General features: G+C 47.6%; 1 protein-coding gene across 1 annotated transcript in view; it reads right to left on the reverse strand.

Moving 5' to 3' along the window:
- Positions 1–27,008, reverse strand: part of RTF1 (RTF1 homolog, Paf1/RNA polymerase II complex component) — a 956,198-nt gene that overhangs the window by 708,490 nt on the left and 220,700 nt on the right. The window contains exon 5 of the mRNA XM_069638847.1: positions 14,597–14,711. Coding sequence (XP_069494948.1) covers positions 14,597–14,711 — 115 coding nt within the window. The remainder of the gene's footprint in view (positions 1–14,596; positions 14,712–27,008) is intronic.

Here is a 27,008-nt window from a genome sequence, read left to right on the forward strand (position 1 = left end):
GCCCTGCACTCCGCTGGCAACTCATTCTCCAAACTCTAAGGTTGCAGGAGCCAGGCCCTCAGGTTCAGCGATCCTGGGTTGTGATGCAGGATTGTGGCTCCTTTCCTGGTGAGAAAATCCAGAACCACTGGCAGTTTGACCGGGGGCAACGCTGACAGGTTGAGAAGGTCTGGGTACCAAATCTGCGCGAGCCACGCAGAGACTTTGAGCATCATCCTGCACCGGTACAGATGAGTTGATTGATGACTCGCAGCAGGAGAGACAACAGCAGGAAGGCATACAGAAACATGATCCTTAGTTGGCAGAAGCAGCTGGCAAACTTCTGGCATTTGGAAGCAAACAGATTGATCTGGGCCACCTGGTCCTGCCGAAGTTCCCACTCTTAGGAGCGCAACCCCCATCTGAGGAAGTGGGCGACGGTGTTCTTGATGCCAGCCAGGTGAAAGGGGAGGAACAGCTCTTGTCCGATGGATCAGTGCCACAAGTCCTGCGCGTCTGGAGCGCGTTGGGGATCGAATGTGCCCCTGCTTCCTGATGTACAACATTGTGGTGGTGCTGTCCGTGATCTTTAATTAATCTGCAAAAATTATTTTTTAAAAAAAATTCATCGGTATCGCCCACCAGGGGGCGCACAGATGAGCCTGCTCTTCGTGTGAGCTCCGCACCTACGGTCCAGAAAGTGGTCCTGAGCCCCAACTTCGCGACCCCCCCCCCGGAGCTGCCAACCGGGCACAGGATGTACGAGTGTAGCCCCCCCAACCAGGAGAAAATTTGGACAGAATCAGAGGTTCTTTCGGGAAGAAATTGAAGAAAACGTGGCTGATCTGCGTGGCGCTACAGAAGACTAAACAACTGGAGTACGTGGGTCTCCAGGGCGGTGCGCCGGCTAGCCTGACGATCCCCCCCCCCCCCCACGAGGGGAATCGAAGCCGGAATCCAGCCTCAGCCCCTTTATGCCCGGGGGACCACTGAGGACACCCTGCGGGCCCCGACCCACTAGCCCTCCCTGATTTGCTGTCGTGCGGAGGGTTGTGCCAGCGAAAACTGCAAGGACCGCGAAGGGGCCCGCCTCCCATCTGCAGGCCTGCGCTTTGTACACACCCGCCCAGCACCGCGGCCCCCCTCCCCAGAGGCCCAGACCTCGGTGCCGGGGATTTGGAACCTCCGCCTCCAGCTGCCTCAGTCCTAGCTTGGGACTGCGTGGTACGCAAGTCCCACAGGCGGCCCCTTCGCACACGGAGGCGGGGGCCCGCGTCAGTGGTGCTTCAGGAAGAAAGTGGCCTGGGGAACAGCTGCCACCCCCCCCCACCCGGGGACCCCACAAAGTGCTCACAGCAACAGAAGCACTAAAAAAAAGCCAAATCCTACCCGGATGGGATAGGCAGTGGAGGGGGTGAAATTAAGAGTGCGAACCCCCAAAAACAGAACGTGAAATCTCTTGGGTGCACTGAGTAAAACAGAGGGCCCCCACCGCATACCCCCGTGCCAAGGCCACATCCACACAAAAATTACGTGCTGGGGCTACAAGCAGCAGGATCTTTTTCCTTGACCCTCTGAGAACCCACGCCTGCTCTTGTCCGCTCCTACCCGGTGCACAGCGGAACTAGTCACAGTCCACACAGAGGGGTCTGCGGAACCCCCCTGCAGGATCAAATGCTGAGATCGCCCTGAGCCGCCTTAAGGAGTCTCTATAATCGCCACTGAGCACCTCTACCTCGCTGGAGCGGGCACTCCCTGTGCTGAACACACCAACCAAACGAAAGGCCGCCGGGACTGAGGGTAAGGCCCCCCCGTCACAGGGGCGTGTGCCTCCTCAAGGGACCTGGTGCAGAACAGGACACACAGGGGATACCTTGCACCCTCTTCCCCCTCCACACTGAGGACCTTGCAACCTATGCAGATCACCCCAGACTGAAAGACAGCAACGGGGCTGTGCCGTGAGAGTGCAAAGAGCGACCAGAATACAGTAACAAAGGGGGGGGTGAATCTGTGCACAAATAACGTAATTAGAGAGTGGATCCTTCACAGCCTATAAATCCCAAACCTAAATCTGAATCAGTGGGGAAGACACCTGAATGGCAGGCAAAAGAGAAGCTCGCCACATACGCTTACGCTCCCCCCCGACCCGCGAAATAGTCTCCCCCGTGATGGCAACTGGAGCAGCAGCACACGGCGAGACAGCGGCAACGAAGGATGACATAGAAGCCCTGTTAACAGAATTAAAAAATATGGGGGCCAACATAGGTGGCAAAATCAATAAAATCACCCAACGTATGGACAGGATTGAGGACAGGCTAGAGGGAGTAGAAAACAACCAAGCCTCGATAGACACTCTTGAAACACAGTTGGGAAACAGAAATACAGATCTTGAGCAGCGGGAAGAGGAATACAGGTTGAAAATGGACGATTTGGAAAATCGAGAAAGACGGAATAACCTTAGTTTCAATTCCGGAGCAGGAAGGGGAGACTGAAGAGGGCTTAAATACAACGATCCATGATATCATTAAGATCCTCGCAGCTGATGCGATTGACGAACCAAGGACAGAGCGGATCCACAGGGCAGGAGGCCCACCGGGAGGACAGAGATCGGTCCTCGCTCGCTTCCACAGGTACCAAGATAGGGTCAAAATTCTTGAGAAGGCAAGGCGCGGATGGGTGATCACCCTTAACGGAGCTCAAATAACCATATATCAAGACCTATCCGCTATGACACTAGCCCTGAAGGTTGGGTGGCCCCCTGACGAAATGGTTGAAGGAACGAGACACTAGGTACAGGTGGGCTTACCCCTTCTCCCTTTCTTTCGAGCACAACGGTACAAGAATCAGACTGCAGTCAGAAAGAAAAATAAAGGCATGCATATCTGAACTTGTGGAGGCAAATGAACGAGGGAGCGACGGAGACGCAGCACGAGGTGAAGGGAGAGAATGGAAATTTTGAGGCCCTAAGAGACAGTTAAGGGATCGAGGAAATATCGCAGAGGCAATGTCTCCCCGGAAGGGGACAAGTGACCCGAACTGGTAATTAACGTTACATAATGCCACTGCCTACAACTAGGGCTTTCTACGGGTTGGGTACTAAATACCCACATTCACTTGTTGTAAGCTGAGGATCAAGTGGGGGGACAGATTGGGGGCTCAGACTCATGCGGTAGTTAATCTTAGCAGAAGGACCGTGAGGAAGCAGTCCCTGCTGGTGGTTCGTTGCTGGTGCAGTGTAACTAACTGGACCCGCTGGGATGCCGCCTTATGAGGGGAGGGGAGGTGAAGGGGGGGGGCTCACAAGACATGGTAGAAGGTAAGACCGGAACAGTTGTCAATTACTGCTGAAGAGGGGAAAATGTCGATGCTGGTTGGGGCATGAACCACAGGGAATGGCTGCTTATGATTATGGATAGTCCGATGTAACAAATATATGGCTACCCCTGAAGTTAACACAAGGGGCCCCCTAAAAGTGGGAACACTTAATGTTAAGGGGCTTAACTCACCTAATAAGAGGTCACTGGTATCAAGGGAATTTCGGAGAGCCGGGTTGGACATCCTATTCCTGCAGGAAACCAAGTTCATGAAAGGATAGGAGAGGCCCATCATAGGGAAACATCTCGGTCTGGAGTTCTGGGGCTCTGGACTATTGCGCAAAGGAGGTGTGGGGATCCTTATTAGAAAGGGAATTGACTTTCAAGTCGCGAAATCCTGGTCAGACTCAGAGGGGCGAGCCTTACTGGTGGCGGGAACCATTGGGAGCATGGAGGTGACGATAGCCACGATCTATTCCCCCAATGTAGGGCAGCTCAGATTCCTCTCTAGAACCATCCCCAAAATAATGTTTGAGGCTATGGGGCATGTTGTGCTGGGCGGGGACTTCAACTTGTGGGCCGACCCTAGCTTGGACCGCAAGGCGGGTAATCCAACCGTCAATGAAATGAGAGGGGACCATAATGATTATGTAAACATGATGCAAGTATATGCACTGGTTGATGTATGGAGGGATATGCACCCTGACGAAAAAGGATACACATTGTAGTCTCCCCCACGCAATACCTTCACTCGAATAGATTATATCTACCTCTCACGGGAGCTGCATGACATTACATCGCACTCTGCGATCACCCCAATTACATGGTCCGACCTCGACATAGTCACAGCGGATATTCAGTGGGAATACCTACCGATCAGGGGTGGCAAATGGCGGTGCAATGAGACCCTATGGAGAGATCTTGTTTTTAGAGAGGAACTGGAAACCGAGATTAGGGAATATTTTAAGACCAACGACACTGGGGAGATTTCCAAACGGGGGGTGAGGGAAGCGGCTAAAGCAACCTGGAGGGGGATCCTGATACGGGAGGGGGCACAGAAGAAAAGAGAAAGGTCCCTCATCGAAAATAGGCTTCGGAATGAAATATGTCGATTGGATATGGAGGCCAGGGAGGGGGACGCCACAGATCTCGATAAGATTCAAGAGGCTAGAAAGAAGCGTGAGGAACTTCGTCATCTGGAACAGGGCCAGATAGCACGTAAATTGCACTTATTAAAACAAACTTTCTACGAAAAAGGGGATAAAGCTGACGCACTGTTGGCTGCTAGGCTCAGGATGCAACGGGCAGAGCGAAGGGTAAAGGAAATAACACATAATACCCCTGACCAGGGACAAGACAAACCATCCATCCATCCCTGAACTGTTTGCAAACTTATGAATCCCTATACTCTTCCGAAACAGACCCAAACTTGCAAGAGAAGAGGACCATCTCACTGACATCGATCTCCCCAAAATAGCTGAGGTAGACTCTGCTCACCTGGAGTCCCCCATAACTGAAGAGGATGTACACCAAGCGATCAAAAGGCTAACACTAGGCAAATCCCCGGGGGAGGATGGATACACAGCCGGCTTTTATAAAACGTTCAGTGCCCTCCTAGTCCCATTTCTGACGGAATTATTCAATGAGGTCCTAGACACGGGAACCGCCCCTGACTCCTTCGTTTGGGCACTCATATCGGTCATCCCCAAGGAGGGCAAGGACCCCAAATGCTGCGGGTCGTACTGCCCTATATCCTTGCTTAATCTCAACGCAAAAATCTACACGAGGGTACTGGCTGCTAGGTTGGAAACTCACATGCCCCACCTTATTCATCCCGACCAGGTCGGATTCATAATCGGGCGACAGGGGGCAGACACCATGCGAAAACCCTCCATTTAGTCGCAGCCTCCCAAAATATGAATGATGAACCCGCCTTGCTCTCCATTGACGCTGAAAAAGCATTTGATAGAGTGTAATTGGAATTTCTTGCCGCAGTCCTCTGTGCTGCAGGTATAGGACCAACATTTAGGAAAGGGATAAAAGCAGTGTACACAGCACCAAAAGCCGCAGTGTCCGTTAATGGAGAGTACTCGAGAAGGTTTGGATTAAACCGTGGCACCCGGCAGGGGTGTCCCCTATCGGCCATACTCTTTGCCCTCTCAGTAGAACCCCTGGCCCAGAAAATCCGAAATGATGCCCAAATTGAGGGAATGAGAAGGGGGCAGGTGGAATACAAGGTGGCGCTGTACGCTGATGACCTACTTCTCCATGTGATAAACCCCAACACATCTATCCCTAGAGCACTAAATCTAATAGATACATATGGCCACTTATTGGGATTTAAGATCAACAAATCTAAGTCAATACTCTTCCCCTTACTGGGATCGACGGAAGTGAACAGTGAAAGATATTCTTCCCTTGGCCTCACGATAGAACATGAGAAACTGAAATACTTGGGGATACATGTCACAAGATCTCTACGAGGCGAACCTTCCGGCGCTCCTCCAAAAATTTCATGCTGACCTCGCCAGGTGGGACAAACTAACCATATCCTGGCTGGGACGCCTAAATGCAATAAAGATGACCTGTCTCCCGAGATTTCTATACCCCTTTCAAATGCTCCCTATCCAAATGCCGCGCCAATTCTTTACAGAAGTCAAGAAAGCGATCATGAAGTTCCGGTGGCAGGGGAAGAAACCGAGAATTGCATATACCAGCTTGACGCTACCAAAAGATAAGGGTGGGGTGGGCCTCCCGGATATTCAGAAATATTATGTAGCAACCCAGCTACGAGTCCTCATTCCCCCATCTACGTGACCAAAAAAGCCCTCAATGGATTGCCATGGACAATCACTACTTGTCCCGGCGACAGTCTGAGTGGCTATGGTCCCCTAGAAGGAGAGTATTAAAGAAATCTAAGGCGCACCCGATGTTTGAAACCATATGGGATGTATGGCGAGAAGGCAGGGACATGAAAAACATCACTACGTGGCCATCGCCACTAAGTCACCTGTGGTCCCCTGGTATCAACGACCAGAGTCCCAACGTAGAGAGGTTTCAATCCTGGTATGAGGCGGGCCTGGAAAGGGTGGGAGAACTTCTAAAGAAGGACTCATTTATCACACTCCCCGAGTTGGAGGAGGCACTCGGAATTGGCACACTCTGCATTCTACTTTCTGCAAATGAAGGGTGTCCTGACAAAGCACGAATGGAAGGAGTTTGAAAGGGACCTCACCCCATTCGAAACAATATTAGATTCTAGAACTGAAATGAAGGGACTGATATCGATCCTATATAGAACGCTCATAGAGGTCGGGGGGAGGATCAACAGAACCCCTTCGACTGAAATGGGAGAGGGACATTGGAGATAGTATTGATCCGGAGATGTGGGACAAGATATGTCGAGCTGCACCCAAAGCCTCGATCTCATGCCAATATAAACTACACGCAATTAAACTACTAAATAGATGGCAATATGACCCACACAGGCTCTCCAAAATGTACCAATCATTAAGTCCACTATTTGGGAGAGGTTGCGGATCCAGGGCGGACTACTGGCACATGTGGTGGAACAGCCCCCGAATTAAAGTCTATTGGAATGAAGTCCTGGGTTGGATTAGGGACCTAGATGGGATCCAGAGGATAGCAGACCCCCCACCTGGTACTATTTGGCTTTGAAAAAATTGAAGACGAATGGAGGAGAGTCAAAGACATAGCTGCACCGCTACTATTAGCCATGAAATGGAAATGCCCAACGGCCCCAACCGAGAGAGAATGGGTCACTAACCTCCAATGTGTGTACCATGGAAACGATCACGGCATACACGGGAAATCCACTCAGTGTGATACTCTATGGATGGAATTCCTTAACAAATACATGCCGAAGATGACACACTAACGCCTGCAAGTCCGCCAGCCCCATAGTGTCACACTATGAGAGCACACCTGTTCTTGGAATAAAGGACCTGAGACAACGGTAAACCATGCTAACTTCCCAAACAAGGGGGCCCCAAAAACCTACCAAATCTATCATGCAACTCACCACACACCAGAAAACACATCCCTCAGCAGCAGTTGACCAAGTCTTGTAGGGGAGGGGGTGTGGAGTGGAGGGGGGGAAGCAGGGATTATTGTTCACATTTAATGATATTCTACACGGAAGTTAAATGCAAATAGAAAGTTTACAAAAGCATTGTGGTAACGTTGAAGTGGGTTAAGACTTTTTCCGTTTTGTACAACATCATTTTTTTATCGTTTTCGATGCTTGTTAATTCCTGTTGTAAAAGCTGTAACCTGTTTCACATAAAATCAAATAAAAACGAATTAATAAAAAAAACATTCATCAGGGTGCCAGGTTCTCAACTTTTTTTTCCCACAAGAAATGAAATGCCCAATCCACAAGGGACACATGAATGGCCCATTTTATATGTGCGCCCATTCAGATGGCCTTTTTCACCTCCTTGATCAAATAAAGTGGCGTTTCTGCCAATTTAAAATCGCATCACTCATTTCCAAGCAAGATGCACTTTTAAATGTGCAGAAATTGTAGGCAACCCTACGCGCATGGGATGTGGGGGTGCCACTGCATGACAGGGTCTTTCCTGACCCTTTCATCCATTTTTTTAAGGTATGAACGCTGTGTCGCTTGCATTTCTGTTCCTCAAACAGAATAAAAATACATTTTTTGAGTCGCATTCTACAGTGGCGGGCCCCTGAAGGGCCTGTCCCTGTGAAAGGCGCTGGGAGCTTGCAGAACACTGTCGGGAGAGCGATTCTATGCAAGGTACTACCCATTTTGATGACAAAAATCGATCGAATGGTACAATTTGACCCATTTCGTCCAGTACTATTCGATCGATTTTTATAAATACCCAACATGTGTTGCGGGGTTGTCACCCGCTCCCCAAGTTCAGTATTATTTGGGTTAGGGGGTTGCAGAGGTTTTCCCCACTTCCTCAAAATTGGAGGCGGGGACAGAAGAGAAAATAACAAAAAAGGGACCCTGCGAAGTCGGATCCGACCCGCATTAGAGGGATGATCTGACCATGCAGGGCTGCAGGGGAAGCAGCAGCGACCAAGCAGTTAAGTAGGGGAGGGGGTGGTGGTGAAAGGTACATTTTGGGTTGTTTGGCTTTAGAGCAAATCAATGACCGGTGAAATGGACTATGGTCAATTCCGCCGCAAATAATTACACTTCGGTCAAACAACCCAGAACACCATTCAAGGCAGCTGGCCAGCGCACAATTTGCGCTACAGCTCAAGCCTGTGGAAATCCGCCGGTCATTTTGAGACTAAGGTGACCTGCTCATTTCCAAAAATGGGCCGTCTAAAAAATAGCATATCCTCGGCTCTATTTTTAAAATGCCCCATTTTTTGAGGATCTGGGTCAAAATCTACATTTAAAAAAAATAAAAAATGGTTACACTAGGAGAGAGAAAGGAGAGAGAGGGAGGGAGAGTTATGGGTGAGATGTGAAGTGATAGGCAAGAAAGCAGAGGGAGAGCAGTGGGTCAGAGGAGGAAGCGGTGCACAAGAGAGCATTGGAAGCAGTGATGCGGTGGGCCCGAAATCTGAGAGTGAGCAGAGGTAGAGAAAGTAGAGGGAGCGTGTGGTCAGTGAGCCAGAAAGCAGAGGAAGCAGTGGGCCGGAAAGAGGCAGCGAGTTGCAGATTGGGGAAAAAGGATGAGGGAAGAGTGCGATGGAATGGGAGAAAGGATGCGAGATGCAGAAGCAGCACAAAAGAATGAAGGACTATATAGCGGGAGGAATTGAGTGTAAGGTGTGAGTTGGGAGTATGATTTGGAGTGTGGCAGGGGATGGGCAGTGCAAATTGTGACTTGACAGTGTGACATAGCACATGAGTATTTGTATGACAGTGAGAGGTTCAGGAATGCAAGTTGTGATGGGAGTTGGTGAGATGTGTGTTGGTGAGAGGTGTGTGGGTTTTTGGGGGATTGGAGAACATAGAAGGGGAATATTTTCAGCATTACAACTGATCAATTTAGTTAATACTATTAAATAGGCATGCACTTTAAACCAAAAATGTAGCCAAATCAAACACTGTTCTGCCAAGCCAGAGACATCTGGCCTCTTCCTTTTAAATACAAAAGATAAATAATGATACCCTGGCTCTCTTGTAGCTTTGCACTCTGCCTATTTCCTGCAATGTGGCAATCTTACCTACCAGTTAATAGAAAGTGTCCCGCAAAAATGCCGCAATAAAGGTTTGTGCCACAAAATTCTGGAAGGTCCGTCTACGATATTGATGTGAAGATCCTTCTGCTCCACCTGCCGTAGGCCTCTGGAGCGCTGACATCCGATGTGGGCTTCCCAGCCTTCCAGCGAAGAGTCAGTGGTGACCATCTCCTGATACAGCGGGCTTTGGAACCCTGTGCGACATTTGAGCGACTGGCCCACTACTATTGCCAGACAAACTCCTAGTTGAGCAGGATCTTGTCTGCAAAGCTTCTGAACACCTGAATCCAGCGAGCGTCCAGGAACTCCTGAAGAGGTTGCATCTGCAGCCTTCAGAGCTGGATAAGGAAGATGCAATACGACATGCCGAGAAGCGACTTGATGTTCCACACCGTGGCGGTCTTCAGTGACAACATTCTTTGCACTTTCCCCAGAATGGCCGCTACCCTCACCTCCAAGGGAGGCACTAGGCAGGACACTGTATGGAGTCTGGCTCCTAAGAACAGTGCGCTCTGCAATGGCGTCAAGCAGGACTTCAGATAATTGGAGAATCCCAGATCCATCAGCAGCTGACCGTTTACGTGTGTCTGACTGCCAACTCTCGCAAACAGGCGTGAACTAGCCAGTTGTCCAGGTACGGGTACACGTGTATCCCACGTAGACACAGATGGGCTGGTGCCAGGCACTTCGTGAACACCCTAGGGGGTGACTTCAGGCCGAAGGGGAGGGCCTTTAACTGGTAGTGCCATCCCTGCACTACGAAGCATAGGAACCTTCTGTGCTTCTTGTCAATGGAAACATGGAAGTAAGCGTCCTCTAGTACAGCAACGTCGCCTTTTTCCAGTTGGCCGAGAATGTGCTGCAACGTGACCTCTGTAGGCCTCCCAAGTCATGGACCTGGAGGGCTGGCGGTACGAGGAGAAACCTTTCGATCTGCCATTTCCCCCAGAGGAGCGACAGGAAGAGCGATGTTGCTTGAGAGTGCCCAGAGCACGGGCCGTCTTTATATCCGCCTTGATGAACTACAGGGATTTCTAGACAACCTTTCCCAAAAGTTTCTCCGTCTAACTGCATGTCCAGCAACCTCACCTGAACCTCTGTCATGGCCACTGGACTGGAACCCCAGCCTTCATCCCCTAAAGGCTACTCCTGGACCCAGTCCTGGCGCCTTTGGCACCAGGCTAGTGTGCTCTGTACACCTTTATCCCTGGGCATGTGCTATTCCACTTCATCTCAGTCAGCCACTCACATCTGGGCCGGGTGTGGCCATAGGAAACCAAGAAGTTGCACGTGCCGAAGCATTTGGGAGTGGCAGGGTGGAACCATCTAGCAGAGCAAGGGGGCGTGGCCGAGACCAGGCTATTTAAGCCTGCCCCGCCCGCAGGCCTAGGCTTCGCGTTATTCTGCCCAAGCAGCGCAACGCTCACCACCGCCTGAGAAGCACCTTACCTGTGTTCTTGTTCTCCAACGACCCATCACGGAGAAGCCACTTACATGTCAAGCAAAACCACTGCAGAGAAGCAAAACCACTGCAGAAACAGCAAAACCATCGCAGAGGCACATTTACCCGTTCTTTCTCCATCGGAACCCGCCGAATCATCGCTGAAGCGCCCCTCACCTGCTCGCAGTGACTCCATCCTTGACCAGCCAGAGCGCACTTACCTGGCTCTCGACTGGAGCACCAACTCACTGGTCAGCTTCATCACAGTCACAGACATCTTAACCCGCCGTCAGGTCCACGCTCCGCAACTCTTCTCACGACGCCGCCAGATCATCCCTGCAGGAGAAAGAAGAGAAGGTTAGAAACCTGATAAGGACATTATTTAAGGTCACGCACCATTGCATCTCGCGCTTACCTTAAGATTCCAACTTGTCATCCTCTTTGGGGAACACTTTGAAGTCCTGCACCGGCTAACTGCTTTGCTGGATCGCCGTCACCTAAAGAGACATATAAGAACAACTTAAATCATGTGACATGGAATTAATACTCATATGAACAATAATCAACACGAAAATTATTACCTTCAAAGTGGTTCGGTCGCAGCCGGTCTGGGCCACCACACCAACTGACCAGAGAAGCAACTGGGACATCAGGAAGCGCCCCTGCTGATGAGCAGGAGGGAGAGCTCACCCTCACTAAATACCAGGTGAGCCTATATAGGTAAACACTTACTCACCTCATTTTGGCATGAAAGATCCAAAGAGTCACGATACCTTCACCCCTTTATTACCTCTTGTGTTCCCGCAGGGGCAGTATCAGCATCCAGAACAGTGTACTGGGCAGCAGCTGGGGTTGAGAAGCGATCCTGGGGAGCCGAATCCAGGGAGGGCTCCAACCGTGCCCCAACGTCCCCGCAGAGACCAAGTGATTAACAACCTCCTGGGGAAATTTGTGTCCTTCAGCCAGCCTTGACGACAGAGGCAGACACCATTCGCCATCTGCCCGAAAACTTTGTCGGCGAAGTCCAGTGCCACTATGATGGCATGGTCCAAAGCCACCTCTCCCTCCTGGAAGAGGAAGATCGCCTGCATCCACTAGTCGTCGGGGAGGACCTCCAGAATCAGACCCAGCTTGTACCAAATCTCCCTGTCGTACCTGGCCAGAATCAACAGTGCATTGGCTGCCTTGAAGGTTGACGCTGCTGTGTAAATAACCTTCCTTCCCATGGCGTCCAACTTCTTCCCCTCGCTGTCCGGAGGGACAGAGGACAAGGAGGAAGGGTTCGACAACCTTTTCCTTGAGGTCACTGAAACCACGAGTCTGGCGATGGTTGCAACCGTAGGCACTTGGGTGCAGAGTGGCACCAGATACTTTTTTTCAAGCCTATCCTGCTTGGCCGGGCAGGTGTTCAAGAGGGCCAAGCCTTCTTCCCACACATCGTCCAGTAGCGGTACCGCCATGGTCTTCCTTTTGGCCTCACGCCTCTGGTACAGGAAACCACCCTCCTTGCTCTCTTCAGGCATATGCTGTAAAGTTCGGAAGCTTTGGCGACCATGGAATGGAACAACCCCACCTCATCCAGTGGGGACCCCCTCGGCTGCGGAGATCCACCTGCCATGATAATGTAGTCTGTCGTCGCCGTCCTAGTGTCCGGGTCTACCAGGGGGGGGGAGTTTAGGGGGGCACCCGATGTGGAAGCTGATACGGGGGTGTCAGCTGATGCTTCCTCCTAGCTGGAGGCTGATCAGAGGCCACAGGAACCAGGTCCTAATCATCCATTTACAAAACTTCCATGACCTGTGGCACGGCCTGGTACTTCCTCACCCCCCCCTCTTTTTTGGACCCTGAGGGGTCAGAGCCAGGCTCAAAGATGGCATCCTCTTCTCCAGTGTGCCAGCCGGCTTTGCCAGTCACTGGAAGCTTCCCACCTCAGAGGCGGAGACACCTTGGGCACATTATGGAGTTACCTTCACGTGGTCAGCCGCCTTCCTGAGTGCAGCCTCCACTAGCTCAATCAACGATGATTTCTACTGCGCTGTTTGGGCAGGTCGGCCGCTTTTCCAGTAGCTTAGCCAGGTTGGACGGTTTCCTTTTTGGGGAGGTGCTCGATCGGCATCTGTCGATGGAGGCAGATGGGGAGGTTGATCGCGACCAGCCCATCGCGGGATCCGGTTGGCGGCGACCCCGATGGAACCGGACTTGCAGTGCTTGGCCTGGTCTTGGATCCCCACGGATGGGACACCCTCAAAAGACTTAGAAGCCCACTCCTTGGACCGGCCAGTCCTGGGTGAGGCATGACCCTGCTTGTGGAACGGGGTAGAGGCCTTGGCATTCAGCCACACCGCCAGTCTACTGTGTTGATCCTTCATCGTTTTCTTGGAGACGCAGAGGCAGATCTCACACTGTTACGGGTGAACACAGAAGCATTGGAGGTGGTCGTCTTCTAAAAACACATTCCGTAGCCCACATCTGGTGAAAGGCTTGAAAAAGGGACCTTCCTTCCTTCTCCGCCATCATGGCCAGAGGTGCGGAGTAGGCCAGATGGCTTTCTGGTAACAGACGATCCTCGCCCTTGAGGGACGCTTGGAATTCACCGACAAACTGATCCCCGCTGTCGGGAGATGGAGAGAAGAGCAGACAGGCTCTTTGACAAAAATAGAAACTTTTTCCATCTAAGAAATTTAGAAGTAGCTCATGGAGCAAAACTCTAAGACTCCCAAAACTGAAACGTGTGGTAAAAATCTGAAGATGGCTGCCAGGGAAGGGGCTTCGAGAGAGGCCTTTCATTGGCTGGGGCAGCATTCATGACCATGTGAATCCATGCCAGACCGCATGCTGGAGAAATTTAGACAACCATTTCATTTTTATCAAGTACCGATAGGGAATTTTGATCATCAGTACATTTATGCAAGTGTGGAATGATGATCCATCAGACTGATATCCAAAATGTAGGGTTTTTTTAAGATGCGACTCAACATTTGATGTTTTAGTATTCATATTTTTAAAGCATATTGTAAGAATTAAAAAGAATTCCAGAATCATCATTAGATAATGGCTCAGATTAAGCCAGACAAATTTTGCAAATAAATTAGCTGATAGGGTGTAGTGTGGAGTTAACTGCAAAAAAGCATGGCACCGCAAGACAGACCGGTCAAAAGTCAAATGAGATCAGAATGGGAACTATTAAGGAGTGAACCATTTATATCAGATTATGATTGTATTCATCAAATTAATTCTCCACAGTTTTGAGGTCTCCAAGACTTGGACAGAAAGCTTAACTGTGGTTTTACAACATATATAGGATATCCAAGAATGTTGTATATTCTGACACTTAGTTCATAGAAGTTATGCATCTTAAAGGCTTATATTTTATCTGTTTAAGATGCAAGTATGGGCATAAGGATGTTCAAAGGAATATTTTAGTGAACATTGTACAATTTATACAAATTGTATGTGTGAAAGTTTATTAATGTATACATTGGCAGAATTCTAATGTTAAGATTGTATTTCATTTTTGTGCAGTTTTATGACAAATTATCGAATTATGAGGAGGACATACTGCTGAAGGTACAAAATCCCCATAAGGTGAATCAATAAATGCTGGTTCTTTACCAGCAGCCAAACATGTTTTTATAATTGAGTAATCAGAGCCCAGAATTATTCATACCTGGGATTCCTGAACTTGAGTTTGTTTTTTCTTCTCATGATCTTCGTCATGTTTCTTCTTTTTTTCTTTTTTTTCCTTTTTTTTTGCCGTTTTAAGTTTCTTCTTTATTTCAAACCTGATGGTAAACAATGGAACCATATTAACCAATAGTAAATCTTCCAATCAAAAATAAGTCACACCTGAGAAAATACCCCATCATGTATACTCAAATTTCACACCAATGAATCTAAGTGTAAATTGCCCATGATCAATAATATGCACACCTGCAAACAGGAGGGGTTGCCCACATAGATGAAGAAATTGTTCTTGCAAAAGCCAAATAGATACATAAACCAAAAGTGAATACCTTTGGAAGGCCATTTTTCCACAATTCTCTGGTGATGGGCATGATGAAACATATCCTATCTGGAAAATAGTTTGCCCACCAGGTTACGTAATTTAGCAGTATTCTCAGGCTTATACATATATGCACACACATTTATTAGGAATTGCACTATGATCAACAACTGTTAAAGGTATTTAAAAACGGACTGTATGAGCAACTCCATATAGGCAAATGAAAATAAAAGATGAGTAATTGTTTCCAATTCACTACAGGACAAAATAAATAGGAGATTAACCTATTAGATGAGTACTAGGCCTATATTATTCAGAAAGAGGGACTAAATGGGTTAGAACATTTTAAAGGAATATGCCCAAAAACTAAAATAAACAAAACAGTGAGATCAAAGTTATACAGTGATTAACAAGTTCAGAATAACCAATCACTAATATTTTTAATAACAAAAGTATATATGGGGGATGGGGTAAGTGATTAGAAAGGGGCGGAAGGGGTTGGAGTGGGATAATAATGCTAGGGACACAGGGGCTTGCGGGAACCCCCCCAAATTGAAAAACAAAAAGATGTCATTTTTAATTCACTAGAAACAGTTTGTTATTTTTGGATTTGTTAGCATTGTCACTAGCCTACCCAATTGGAGCGTGTGGAGGAGATGGAAGATCCTCCATTGAACATTCCATTTACGTTCCTGCTCTACGTTAGTGCCCGGTTCAGTCTTCACACATGCCGGCTTTAAAAGGGAGGCTCTGCCCCCTTTTCAGCACATTGCAATCGTTTAATCGGTTTTGTTGTTTTGCTATCCCTCCATTGAATTCGGCATTCTGCTTTCCTTTTTGGCATCTCAACCACCTCTGCTACTTACCTTGGCGCTCTGCGCCTTTCCCGCTTTGCTTCACGGCTTCCCTGTGAGATTTGCCCTCAGCCTCGCAACCTGGCTGCTCCGCGTTGCTGGCGGCTGATTTTCTTTCCCCGTTTGCAATTGCTCAAATCAGCTGGATGCTTTCGTCCTCACTGCTGCTCGGTCCACGGCATTCCTGGAGCTGGAAGCAGCTCCATGGTTCAAGCACAGGTTGGTATTCCTTCACGGCTCCTCTGCTCCCAGCATTCCTGAAACCATTTCCATCTCTGTTGCTACCCCAGGCTGTGATTCCATGCAGCTCCTCTGCTTACAGTTCACTGCTCCCTTCCTTCCTGGGACCGCTGTTGCTTGAGATCATTTCTCATTAACTATGCAGCCCTTCTTCTAATTTTTGCTCTCTCTGCAGTTGCCTATTCCTCATATTTATCTCATTCTTAAGGTTACTGCTGCCTCTCCTACTAACCTCCGCTTTTGATTCTTGGACCCTCATTTACTACCACTTGCTGGATCCAAGTAAGCTTAAGGACGCCGGTTTCCACCAAGAAGGGTTTTTTGTGCCTCTGACTTTTTCCCCTTTACCAACCCCTGGGCGGTTGTCCTTGTGACTTGGCTGTTTATTCAGCAGGCATAGTGGCTACCTCCCGTGGTCAGCCATATCTCTACAAGGAGAGAAGGACATCGAAGAAGGGGTCCATGATGCCATCCGATAAATGAGCTTATCAGGTGAGGAGGGGGTATTAAGCAAGAACAGTGACAATCGCATGGAACGAGATCAGAATTAGAGTAAAGTACTGTTGGGAAAGAATTTTTTTGCAATTTTCCCTTCGTAGATTTCTATGGGACACTGTTTCGAACCCTGTTCCCACTTTTTTTTATAGGCAAGAAAAAGTGTTGCGCTTCAGCGCTTTGGCGTAAGGCGCTTTATAAATAAACAAATACAAATACTTCCCTTCTCAGTTTTTCCCATTCTTATGGAGAAACTGACTGATCCCCAAGATTGTCAGTACTGAGCAACACAGTGTCTTTGAATACTTGTATTGCGATTGTTGCACAAATCACCTTTCAGTGACGTTCAGTTGGGATTCTTTGTATCCATACATTTTGTAAAAAAATATTTAATAGCTTTTTGGTAACTTTAACGTACCGAAGACAAGCGGGTGGAAGCTGTGATATTTTTACTTTTTTGGTGACTTTTGCAATTACCGCTACTAAAAGTTGGCTAGCACCCCAAGATGGCTATGCCACTACCTTTTTTCTTGTTCTTTGGCCACATTGTTCCTTGGCATTCTTCCTGCCGCAGTGGCTTCCGCGACTGATGAGCCAAAGATGACCCCTGCAGCTGACTAGCATTAACTCCAGTGATGTACCAGTGAAGCCCTTTTCCAGTCTTTATCTCAAGGAGGCCATTGTTGGTCCTTCGACCGCTGGGGTGCTCGATCATCCGTGCTTGCTGAGGCCCAGGACCAACTAGTGGACTGACCAGCTCTCTCCTGGGCTACCTCACAGCAGCCGTCACTGTTCTGAGCACAGCCTTGCAACTTTGCAGCTCTTCAGCTGGTGGCACAAGTTGCTGGCTCCTGCATTTTCAGCCGTCTCACACCAAGGAAAGCTGTGCTGGGCGGTTACATGTGATTATATCGAATTATCAAACTAAGAAATAATTTTGAACGAACACAAAATACCCATTAATAAAAAATATATATATACATTCCGAACCACATGACTTTTTAATGGATGTTTTGGGTTTGTTTAAACATCCATTTAGTGTTTTCTATATGATACTATCACTGCATACCGTGCTGGGCTTGCTCCTGTATTCACAACTGGACGATCGCTTGTCACCACCTGAACTTGGTGCATGTTGAATCTGGTCTTTGTGTCCCTGGGTGTCGCACAGCAGTCTGTCCGGCAGAAGCCTTCTCCATCTTTCTTTGTTAGGGTGTTATACTTTCAGCTGTCCGGAACAGATGCCCAAGTATCGCAACAAATCAAAACTAAATTCCATGAAAAGTTGTTCTGTCTAGAGGACCCTCACAGTAGGCACAAAGACAGAAGAACAAGCCTGGAATGAAGTCGAAAACCTCCACAAGTGTTATCTGGAGAACTCTGAGCCAAGGGGGAAACATCTGCATACCTGGTGCTTTTCCACACCGTCTCCCATAGAGTAATAAGTGTGTGAAGTCCTGACCCTAACTCACTCTTACCTGAGTGTTGGTGGTGGAAGCTAAGTTAAGGTCACCCACCCCCCGCACCCTCCATATCCTAGTGTGCTGGGATTAAATGGAGTCCTGATCTGAACTTTAACCTTTGACTCTTGTTAATCATACCCACTGGCACTCTATACTCTCTTCAGGTAGGTTTGAATAGCCATTTACTGAACTGGTGACCTTTGGACACAAGGCCCCAAATGGTGTTGGGGTTGGACTTGAGTTTGATGAGCTATTTTAGGATTATTTTGAAGGGTTCTTCCTATTTCTGTGCATCTGAATACAAGTGCTTAACTGATCATTGAATCAAATAAGGGCGATTTTATAGATCTGTTTTCATAAGGTGTTAATGTGATCATATTTTGACTAGACTACACACTAAGCAAATTAAATGTCTAAAAACCTAAGAATTATATTTGTATACGTACCTTTCTAACTGGAATTAACTGTGTGGACTCATTGTAGCCCTAGACCACTCTCACACCCTTCATGAGACTAAGCCTTGCTGCACTGCTACATTACCTTGATTAGGTTTGGTGAACCTCTCAGTGTGTACCATAATAGGGTAGCCTCCCAAAAATCCCCCCTCGCCCCCCCCAGGGGTGATTTTGGCAATTGATGTTAAGGAGAAACAGGTCAATTTAGGAAATTAGAAACAACGTATCCACCAGTGATTGCTTGAACACTTACTTTCTAGGCACTGCGTGAACTGCAGAGATGGGTGCTTACTATTATTAAAGTTGTTGTCCCAAAAGCCCCAGTGGAAAAAGGTCATGTCCATTAAGTACCTTAGTAAGTCACTAAAGTGGAGTTTAAAGAAGCTCAAACCATTCTCCCATAGGAACAAAGTGGGGCCACAGGATTGCCACTGTTACAACATAGTGAAGTTCTCCTTTTATCCTAACTATGCAGAGGAGCGGCCAACCAGCCAGAAGGGAGCACAAGAATTGGTCCAACTCAGGCTTTAAGAAATAGCAGGCCACGAAAAGCTATTTGAAGACTAACCACTACACATACTCCAGACAATTAGAAGTCATCGGTAGCAAGGGGGACCTCAAAACACCACTACTTGATGAAGAAACCAAGGAATGTGTTAGGCCCAGGAAATGCAGAGAACTGCATTTGGGTGCCAGGTGTAGGACTGGCTAGCCACGATTAGGAACTAAAGTGTCAAGAGAACTCAAACTCGCAACCCAGCAAAGCCCCAGATCATCAACAGAGAAACAGGAAACCAGTGAGGATAAACAGACAGAAGGCCCAGCATCTTCAAGACTGGAAAAGAACGTGCAAGTACCAGACCAAGATTCCAGGACAGCTAAGGGGAGCAGGAAGGATGGCTAGCCAGCAAAAAATGTTTCCAAGACTGTGGCAATGGCAGGAAGCGGCCTAGGATACCCCACAAATGGAGATGTGGGCCAGCAGCTAGCCACCCAACTGCAAGCCAGAAAAACTGCAGTCTCAAAGGGACTTGGGCCGGAAGGATTTGCCAGTAAAGCTGCCCAGCCGACACCAGGAAAATGTCCCATGTAATAACGGGCAGTCCACCCAGCTGGGAAAACAGCCAGAAGATAAAAAGCCTAAAATGGGACTCCACTGGCAGAGGTGCAAAGACCATGGTCCAAACAGCATGACCACAGCAGAGGGCTCAAAATTAAGATTTGATAAGCATGAGCCAAAATCAGCTCCTGGGTTGTCGGGCATCACCTAGTAGGCAGGTAATGCCGCTGGGGAAACAGGAGTGAGTAAAAAGCACACTGCAAATTAACTTGCACATGAAATGCATAGTAACATTTTGCCCCCATTACGAATGATATTTAAATATTTCCTAGAGGTGTCCCAATTCTTCTCGATTTACATTCTCAAACATGTTCATGTTTGCAGAGCACCAGTTGGCCAGGGGATCCAAGCGTAGATCCTGGTAACTGTCAGGTTTAAGCTAACCAGGCTTCCTAGAGTAGCAGAGTGAGCTAAACAGACCCAGCAATTTTGAACTATGCAAAAGGAGCCTTCACAACAACCCATCTTCAGCAGCGGTGTTCTAGGAGTTAAGTTACAGCAGGAGGAATGCACAGGGCCTCCCACTTTAAACACATCAACTCAGGGCCTGGCATAAGCTAGCCCAAAATATCAGAACTATTGTGGCAGCCAACCAATCACACTGGCCCTAAAAAACAGCCAAACACTAGCCTACACACACAGTATGCAGAGTGAGGTGTCTAGTTTGGTTTATAGTGAATATGTCGAATGCAAAAATGTCGAAAAAATAATGTCAAAAAAAAATTCGAATGTGTTTTTTTTAATGGGGGGGGGTTCCCCCCCCAACCCTGTTTCTTTTATTTACCATTTCTACTAGCTAAACCCAAAAAAATACAAATTAAAAAAACATTCGAAATTTGACATTTTTTTCCAACATTTTTGCATTCAACCAAATGTTTGACTTTTTAACTGGATACCGTCTAGTTAATTTTAACTCGTCTACACAAGTTTAAAACGCAACCAAACGTGCATTTGTGGGCTCAGAATAAGCATGCACTGGAAAGACAGCCATTTGGTCACCTCTCAATCCACGTAGACCAAGGGATTGCCCATAGAATTGTTGGGAGTAGGGATTTTAAAAAATTCATGAGGGAGGTGTGATGAATCTAATGTCATCACTACTTTCCCAGAGGCAGCCTCTCCTTGTGTGGCTAGGGGACGGCAGCTGCTACCTGATCCTGACCCTCAGGGTGGCTATGCGAGGGAGGATCGCACAAGGAGAGGCGACAGATGAGACCTGGTATCCCTTTTAGGGATATTTCCTACATTCCTCATGCCATGATGAAATATCACAGTAATCCCCATCAACAATTTGGCAAGTCTGCCAACAGTATCTTTCAATACCAAATACCCATCCTTTGTAAGCACCGAGACGAGGAAGAGGGATGGAGTATTGAAGAGAGCCAGAAACGGCAAGCTGACGCAGCAGTCTAGTGTTTGGAAGCTGTTGAGCAGTGCCAGGAAGTTTAAAGTGGACACAGCCGAGAGATAGAGACACCAACATATGCTGATGCCAAGCAGACCACGGAAGGCAGAGAAAGTCTGCAGCAAGGCTGTCACGAAAGGGAGAAAACCTCACCTTTACTCGACATGGGTCAGAATCCTGGAAACAGGCAAACCGGGGAACGCAGCACAAAGGCTCTCACTGCGACTGAATGCCCACAGGCAGACGAAGCACCCGAAATCAGTGAAAGGCGGTTTTAGGACAGTTTTTCTGAAGTCCGACTATGGGCTTAGTAAAACCATTTCAACTGAGACAGTACAAGACCCCACTCCTATTGTAAGGCTGTACAACCTGGGTTCATGGTAACCTAGACCGAGCAGCCAAGCTCATCTTAGGCAGGAGAGAGGGCTGTAGAATCAGATCAAAGAAATGGTAATACAAATGGCCCAAAGAGAAACAAACACTATGTATTGTAAAAAAAGAAATGGTTTATTTAAATACAAGTAGGCCCAGATAAATCTTGGGGGAAATTAGTACAATCACATTATATGCAACCACAATTATAAAAACACAACACGATGCTGGAAGGTACACAGACCAAAGCATATAACCTTATTTGGAAAACCTAGCAGGAGTACTAGGGAATTCAAAACCAAGTTGCTTTTAGATTATTTTCAGTAATACCAGTGTTGTAGACCCCATCAGTTGTGCCGTGACACTCAGCAAGATCCTCCTCCGACTGTGGGAAGGGCGATGGCTGCAGAGGCAGGGAAGGACGACGGCTGCAGCGGCAGGGCAGGGCAACAATCCAGTTCTCCGTATACTGAGGTTGTAACAATCAGCAGCACTAACCTGAGATAGCGTGGTGTTTGACACAGATGAGGCAGGGAGAGTTGGGCATAGGCCCCAAAAAACAATTAAAAACCCCAAACTCTCCTTGGGACTCCATGTTTTCTGTACCATCTGAAATCTAGCAGGATTCTTTTGCTCCCAAGGAGGAAGGTCCACTGCAAAGTCCATCATCTTCTCCAGCTTGACTGCATCAAAATTGGTCTGCCTTAAATGAAGAGATTTAAGATGCAACTTTTTAGCTGCAAATTCCCAAGAGTTTTATCTGTTTTCCCCTAAAAAAAGACAATGAAGAGTGTTTTGAGAATAAAGAAGCAGTGGGCCGGGGCTTGCCCTGAGCCAATGATACCACTTCGGGATGAATGAACGAAATTAGAGGACAGGCTTAACTTTCTTATCGAACCAGGAGAAATGTAGCCTCCAGTCTCGAGCTAGCCGTTGGGGCATGTTGAGGGGTGTCAACATTTTCTTAGTCTCTTCCAAAATGTCCAGCCAAATTAGCACACCCAATTTGCTTTTTCTACTCTAGAGAGACCCTTGTTTTGGCAAATGCAAAATCAACGCAAACAAATTCTGCAATAGAATCTTTGAGGAAAGACCGATTGGAAGAATTAACATCCTCAAGCTTGTAAGCCGCCTCCTGATGATGCTCAGGTCTAGCTCCTTCAGCTTTGGTGAGCAGAAGTTATTCACTGCATGCAGCAGAGGCACAGAGTGATCCCTTTAACTTGGGTCTTTCAGAGGTGATGGGGAGGGTGAAAGACGGAGGATGCTGGGTAGCTGAACCCACTGAGCCAGCAACACCTCTAACATTGTTTAAATACATTGTTGATTTGGGACAACATAAAGGTATGAAACCTGGATAGCAGGGAGGATGCCGCCTCCCCTCACCCCCCCCCCCCCCAAATGCCAAGAAGGTTCCTCGGCCTCGCGATGGGGTTGGGCCCAAGCATGAATGTATAGCAGCTGTGGCAGACATGGGAGGAGTGTGAAACTGACTGAAGAAAAGAGGTTGTTTGTTAGCAGCAAACATCAGTCCACTCTGGAACAAGTGAGGTCTGTCTGGAATAACGACATTTCGTTGAGGTGGCAGACAACCCTATATTCTGGGGAATCAGAATTCAGGGGAATCATGTGCTCTGTGGGAGAGGGATGACACTTCCCAGAATAACTCCCAGACTAACTCCACAAACGCACCTAAAGACCACTGCTCCGAGAGGGCTCATGGCCTTGCCCAAAGGCATCGGGGCATAGACTGAACGCTCCTCTGGCCTTTTGTTCTCGAAGTAGAGGCCTCCCCCCTTTCTTAACAACCAACCTGCTGTGGATGTTTAACACGATGGTCCCCCTGCACATAGAGAGTTGTTGCACTGTCTCCCTCGGAGCAGACAGTGCCTCAGCATACTTCATAGGGGCTAGTGCCCTCAAGGATTCCTCAGACGCTCTAACTGAAGTCACGGGTAAAGACCAAGATCACCCGTCCACAAAAGAGACCTCCCACACATGGAGGTTTTGAGACAATTATCCTCACCATCTATGTGAATTAACTGCAGGCCACTTGCAAAAGCCACGTTTCCCGGATCACTTAAGCACTGTGGGGAATGCCCTCACTCCCCCTGCAACCCTCCTGTGCAAAGGACAGCCCAGATCTCCCACTAGGACGCTCTACTTCCCACCATCCTCCACTTGTGCCCTCGCAAAATAGAACACTGCCTCCCTACTTCTTTCACATTTAGTGACACCTCTTCATAGCCATGTGTGATAAGCACATGCACCCTTTCCAGACAGGCTGTGGTACTATCAAAGCGGCCAGTCTTGAAATAGCTTTAGTTAATGAAAGAGGGCATTACCATCCCTCGACCTACTGGCTAGTGAAAGGGCATGTAGGGCACTCCTAAGAAAGAACTGGTGCAAGGACACCGCACCTTGTCTAAGGAAAATGCAAGGACCAAAGGAAACAACTAGCTAAGCCACAGGGATGTTAGTCTTGTGGTGTAGGAAGCCATCATTGGACCAACGTCTAACTCAATGGCATTTGGGGAACATGCAACTTAGATGAGGTGCATGAGAAAATAGAAGCACAATTACATTGGACTCCGTTTCTCTGAAATGGAAGGATTCCTCCCACTTGCAAAGTCACCAGAGTGTTGCAAAGACAACATTTCCCAAGCATGTTCTTAATTTATTCACTTGCAGATAACAGGTATGTGGGTCTTGTGAGGGGTCAAAAATGAGAGTCGGACACAAGGTATTCTCCCCCCCTCACTCTCCCCCCCCCCCCCCCCCCAAGTAAAGACATTTATTGAAATAAAAGTAGGTTTGGAAACTGCCCAGCTAGCCCTATTCTAAGAGGTATTATCCTACCTAATAAATTAAAAGTGTCAGGTAGCCAATTAACTGAAAATCTGTCGTGCCCGTTAGGGAGAATTCTCAAAAATGTGTTCATTCCCTCCACCTTAGAGACCCCCAGCAACTTTGCTGGATTTTGAGGACTTGATTTTTTTTTTAACCTGGAGAGTGAGAGGCCCTTTTTCCCCACTCTCTCATGTATTTCAATGTCATTTTATACACTGTTTCTTTTTGGTTATGGAGTCTAACCAACTCCATAGGCATCATCTTTTACAATTGTGTCACAAAGCACCTTCAGTTCAGTGCCACAAGGAAGACTTCCAGCTTTCCCAAGGTTTAAATACCTTCTCTGGGATTAACTACTGTTTCCTAGAGCAGTAAAGTGAAATTGACTTTACTTAGCATTGTACTTGCTAGACCCAGCACACCCTAATTTACAATAGAGTGCTGGAGGAGTTACTTAGTATCCACTGTGTCTAAATGCTCATGTAACCTTTTTATGTTACCCTTTCCTCAATTGACTGGCTGGTGGCAGTGGTTTTGTTTTGAACTACCATGGTTTGCATTTACCACAACCGTTCACGGCTCCGGTAAAGTAACCGCGGGAGACATCTTTTTTCAAAATGGTGTACAGCCATCTTTGCTAAAATGGTGCCGTCTTTATTTCGCCAGGTCTTTGTAGAAAGGTCCTTCTGGAGTTTCTCTGCACACCTAACCAGGTTTGGTCTCTTTGTTCATTTCACCTTTGGCAGGGTTACTGAGAGAAACCCGCCTCTGGCGCCCAAGTGTCTGGGTTAGGCAGGCAGTGAGGGAGGTGCCTGAAACTCCCTGTGCTTAGTCTCCTAGGAGACCCAAATGCACTCTGTAGTGATTGGCCGTCTGGCAAGGACAGCCAGCCAGCTGGGTGAGCGACAGCCAGGCTGGAATGAACGGGAGAGAACTGAATAAACGGCAAGTCTTTTGGCTTGGAAGGCTGAGTCGACCACTGGATGAAACAACCGAAGAAGAGCTTGAAGAGGACGCCTGCTGTAACACCTGGACCATTAGTTTCCCCGGTGAAGCCCTGCTGCAGTGACTACTTGCCAAGTTTGCATCGACAGAGAGGCCCCTGCAAGGACGACTTCTCCCCTTTGAGTTGGTGGGACCAATCAACTCCAAAGTAAGCCACCTGGCCACCCATCTCTGAGCTGGTTGGATTTCCTCAGAGTTGCTGCAGGAACCGTATAGCCAGGGAGAGGGACACCAGATTGTGCGTGTTACTTTTAAGATGGCCTAAAGCTTTGAGGATTCTCCGGAGTCCCACGAAGCAGGACTGACCAAGCCTGAGCACCCTCAGCAGAGTGTGGGACCGCAGAAGTAAGGACAGTCCACCAGTCCACCTTGACAGCCAGGAACCACACTTATTGCTCTTTGCTGTACCGCAAGGAGATGAAATGCAAAACAGCCACTGAAAGTAAAGTTTGCCGGTTGCCAGTGCTGGAGTCCCCCGAAGTGCTCCCTCTTGTCCCCACTTCTGAGGCCCAGGAACGGTGAGATCTGCAGAGCTGCACAGGAACAGAAGTCAGCTGCATCTTTTCTTCTTTACCAAGGTTCTGTAAAACAAGCCTAAGAAAACTTACCTCTTACTGTGGAAGTGCTTGTAACTTCTGCAACTCAAGTCTAACTAGCTTGTGGCCATACATTTGATTCTTGTCATCAAAGACTCCTAAGAACTTGTGCAAAGACTTTTCCATTTACTTACCTGAAGTGCTGCATCCTATACACAGAGTTTTGCCCATTGACTTTGGCATAGCCTATTTGAATTGAATGACTCCCAAGTGCTATCTGAAAGTATTTGCCCCGCTTATGAATATTTGTAAATTTGTGTTCTAATGACCTTTGCCTTTTACCAACTTAAGAGTTTTCTGAATGCCAACAGTAAGATATTAATGTCCCCAGCACCCTTGTTATTGAAGTCACCTGTGGGTGTAGGTTGCGTCTGTGGGCCATCCTAAAAGGGTCTTGTCTGATTCAAAAACTCAAAAGTGTACAGTATTGAAGTGTATGTGTGTTACTAGTATATTGATCCATTCTAAAGAAGGCTTTATAACTGACTGATAAATGAATAATCGTTTATGCAAGAAACCTTAAGTGTAAGAGTTTATTTGAATACCTGTAACTGTGAAACTTTGTGTAACTCCACTACAGCTCACATTTCCCCTCTTGAGATAAGCCTGGCTGCTCAACACGCTACCAAAACTGTGTAGTACAAGCTAATACCAAAGGGTTGGGTTTTCTATACCTGTAGTCAAAGTTCTTTGTAGTTTCCCCAGAGGGTACTGCATTAAAATGTTGCCTAACAGTGTCCAAACACATCCAATCCTGACCCTCACTCTAAAACAAAGGGTGCAAGGAAAGGTCTTTCTTGGGGTTGGCAAAAAGTGTTCAAAACGAGAATTGTAAAAATTACTGCAACATAAATGTTCTCCTAGGTAAATACCCTTGTATCCAGGGGGTGGTATCTTCCCTGGGTTTCTTGAATAGAATGATAAAGTAACTGATTGAAGTGCAACATTTATCTTTTCACTGGACTCACAAAGTTCCTGGTTACATCACAGGTTTAGCAATAGCAATCGGTAAGATTTTTGTTCCATCACTGGATTACCAAAGTTCTTGTTTAAATCACAAGTTTTACAAAATTGTTTCGGTAAGATTCTTTTAACTTTGCAGATTACCTGGTGTACTCCCCTGCCAGGAATCTTCTTTGAATATTAGCCACCTGGTATACTCTCCTGCCAGGATTTCTCTTCTAATTCCTTTCAGATTCCCAGATATACTCTCCTGCTAAG

This window comes from Ambystoma mexicanum, chromosome 14 (genome assembly GCF_040938575.1).
Source record: "Ambystoma mexicanum isolate Mex_15411 chromosome 14, UKY_AmexF1_1, whole genome shotgun sequence".
In the NCBI taxonomy this organism is placed as follows: Eukaryota; Metazoa; Chordata; class Amphibia; order Caudata; family Ambystomatidae; genus Ambystoma; species Ambystoma mexicanum.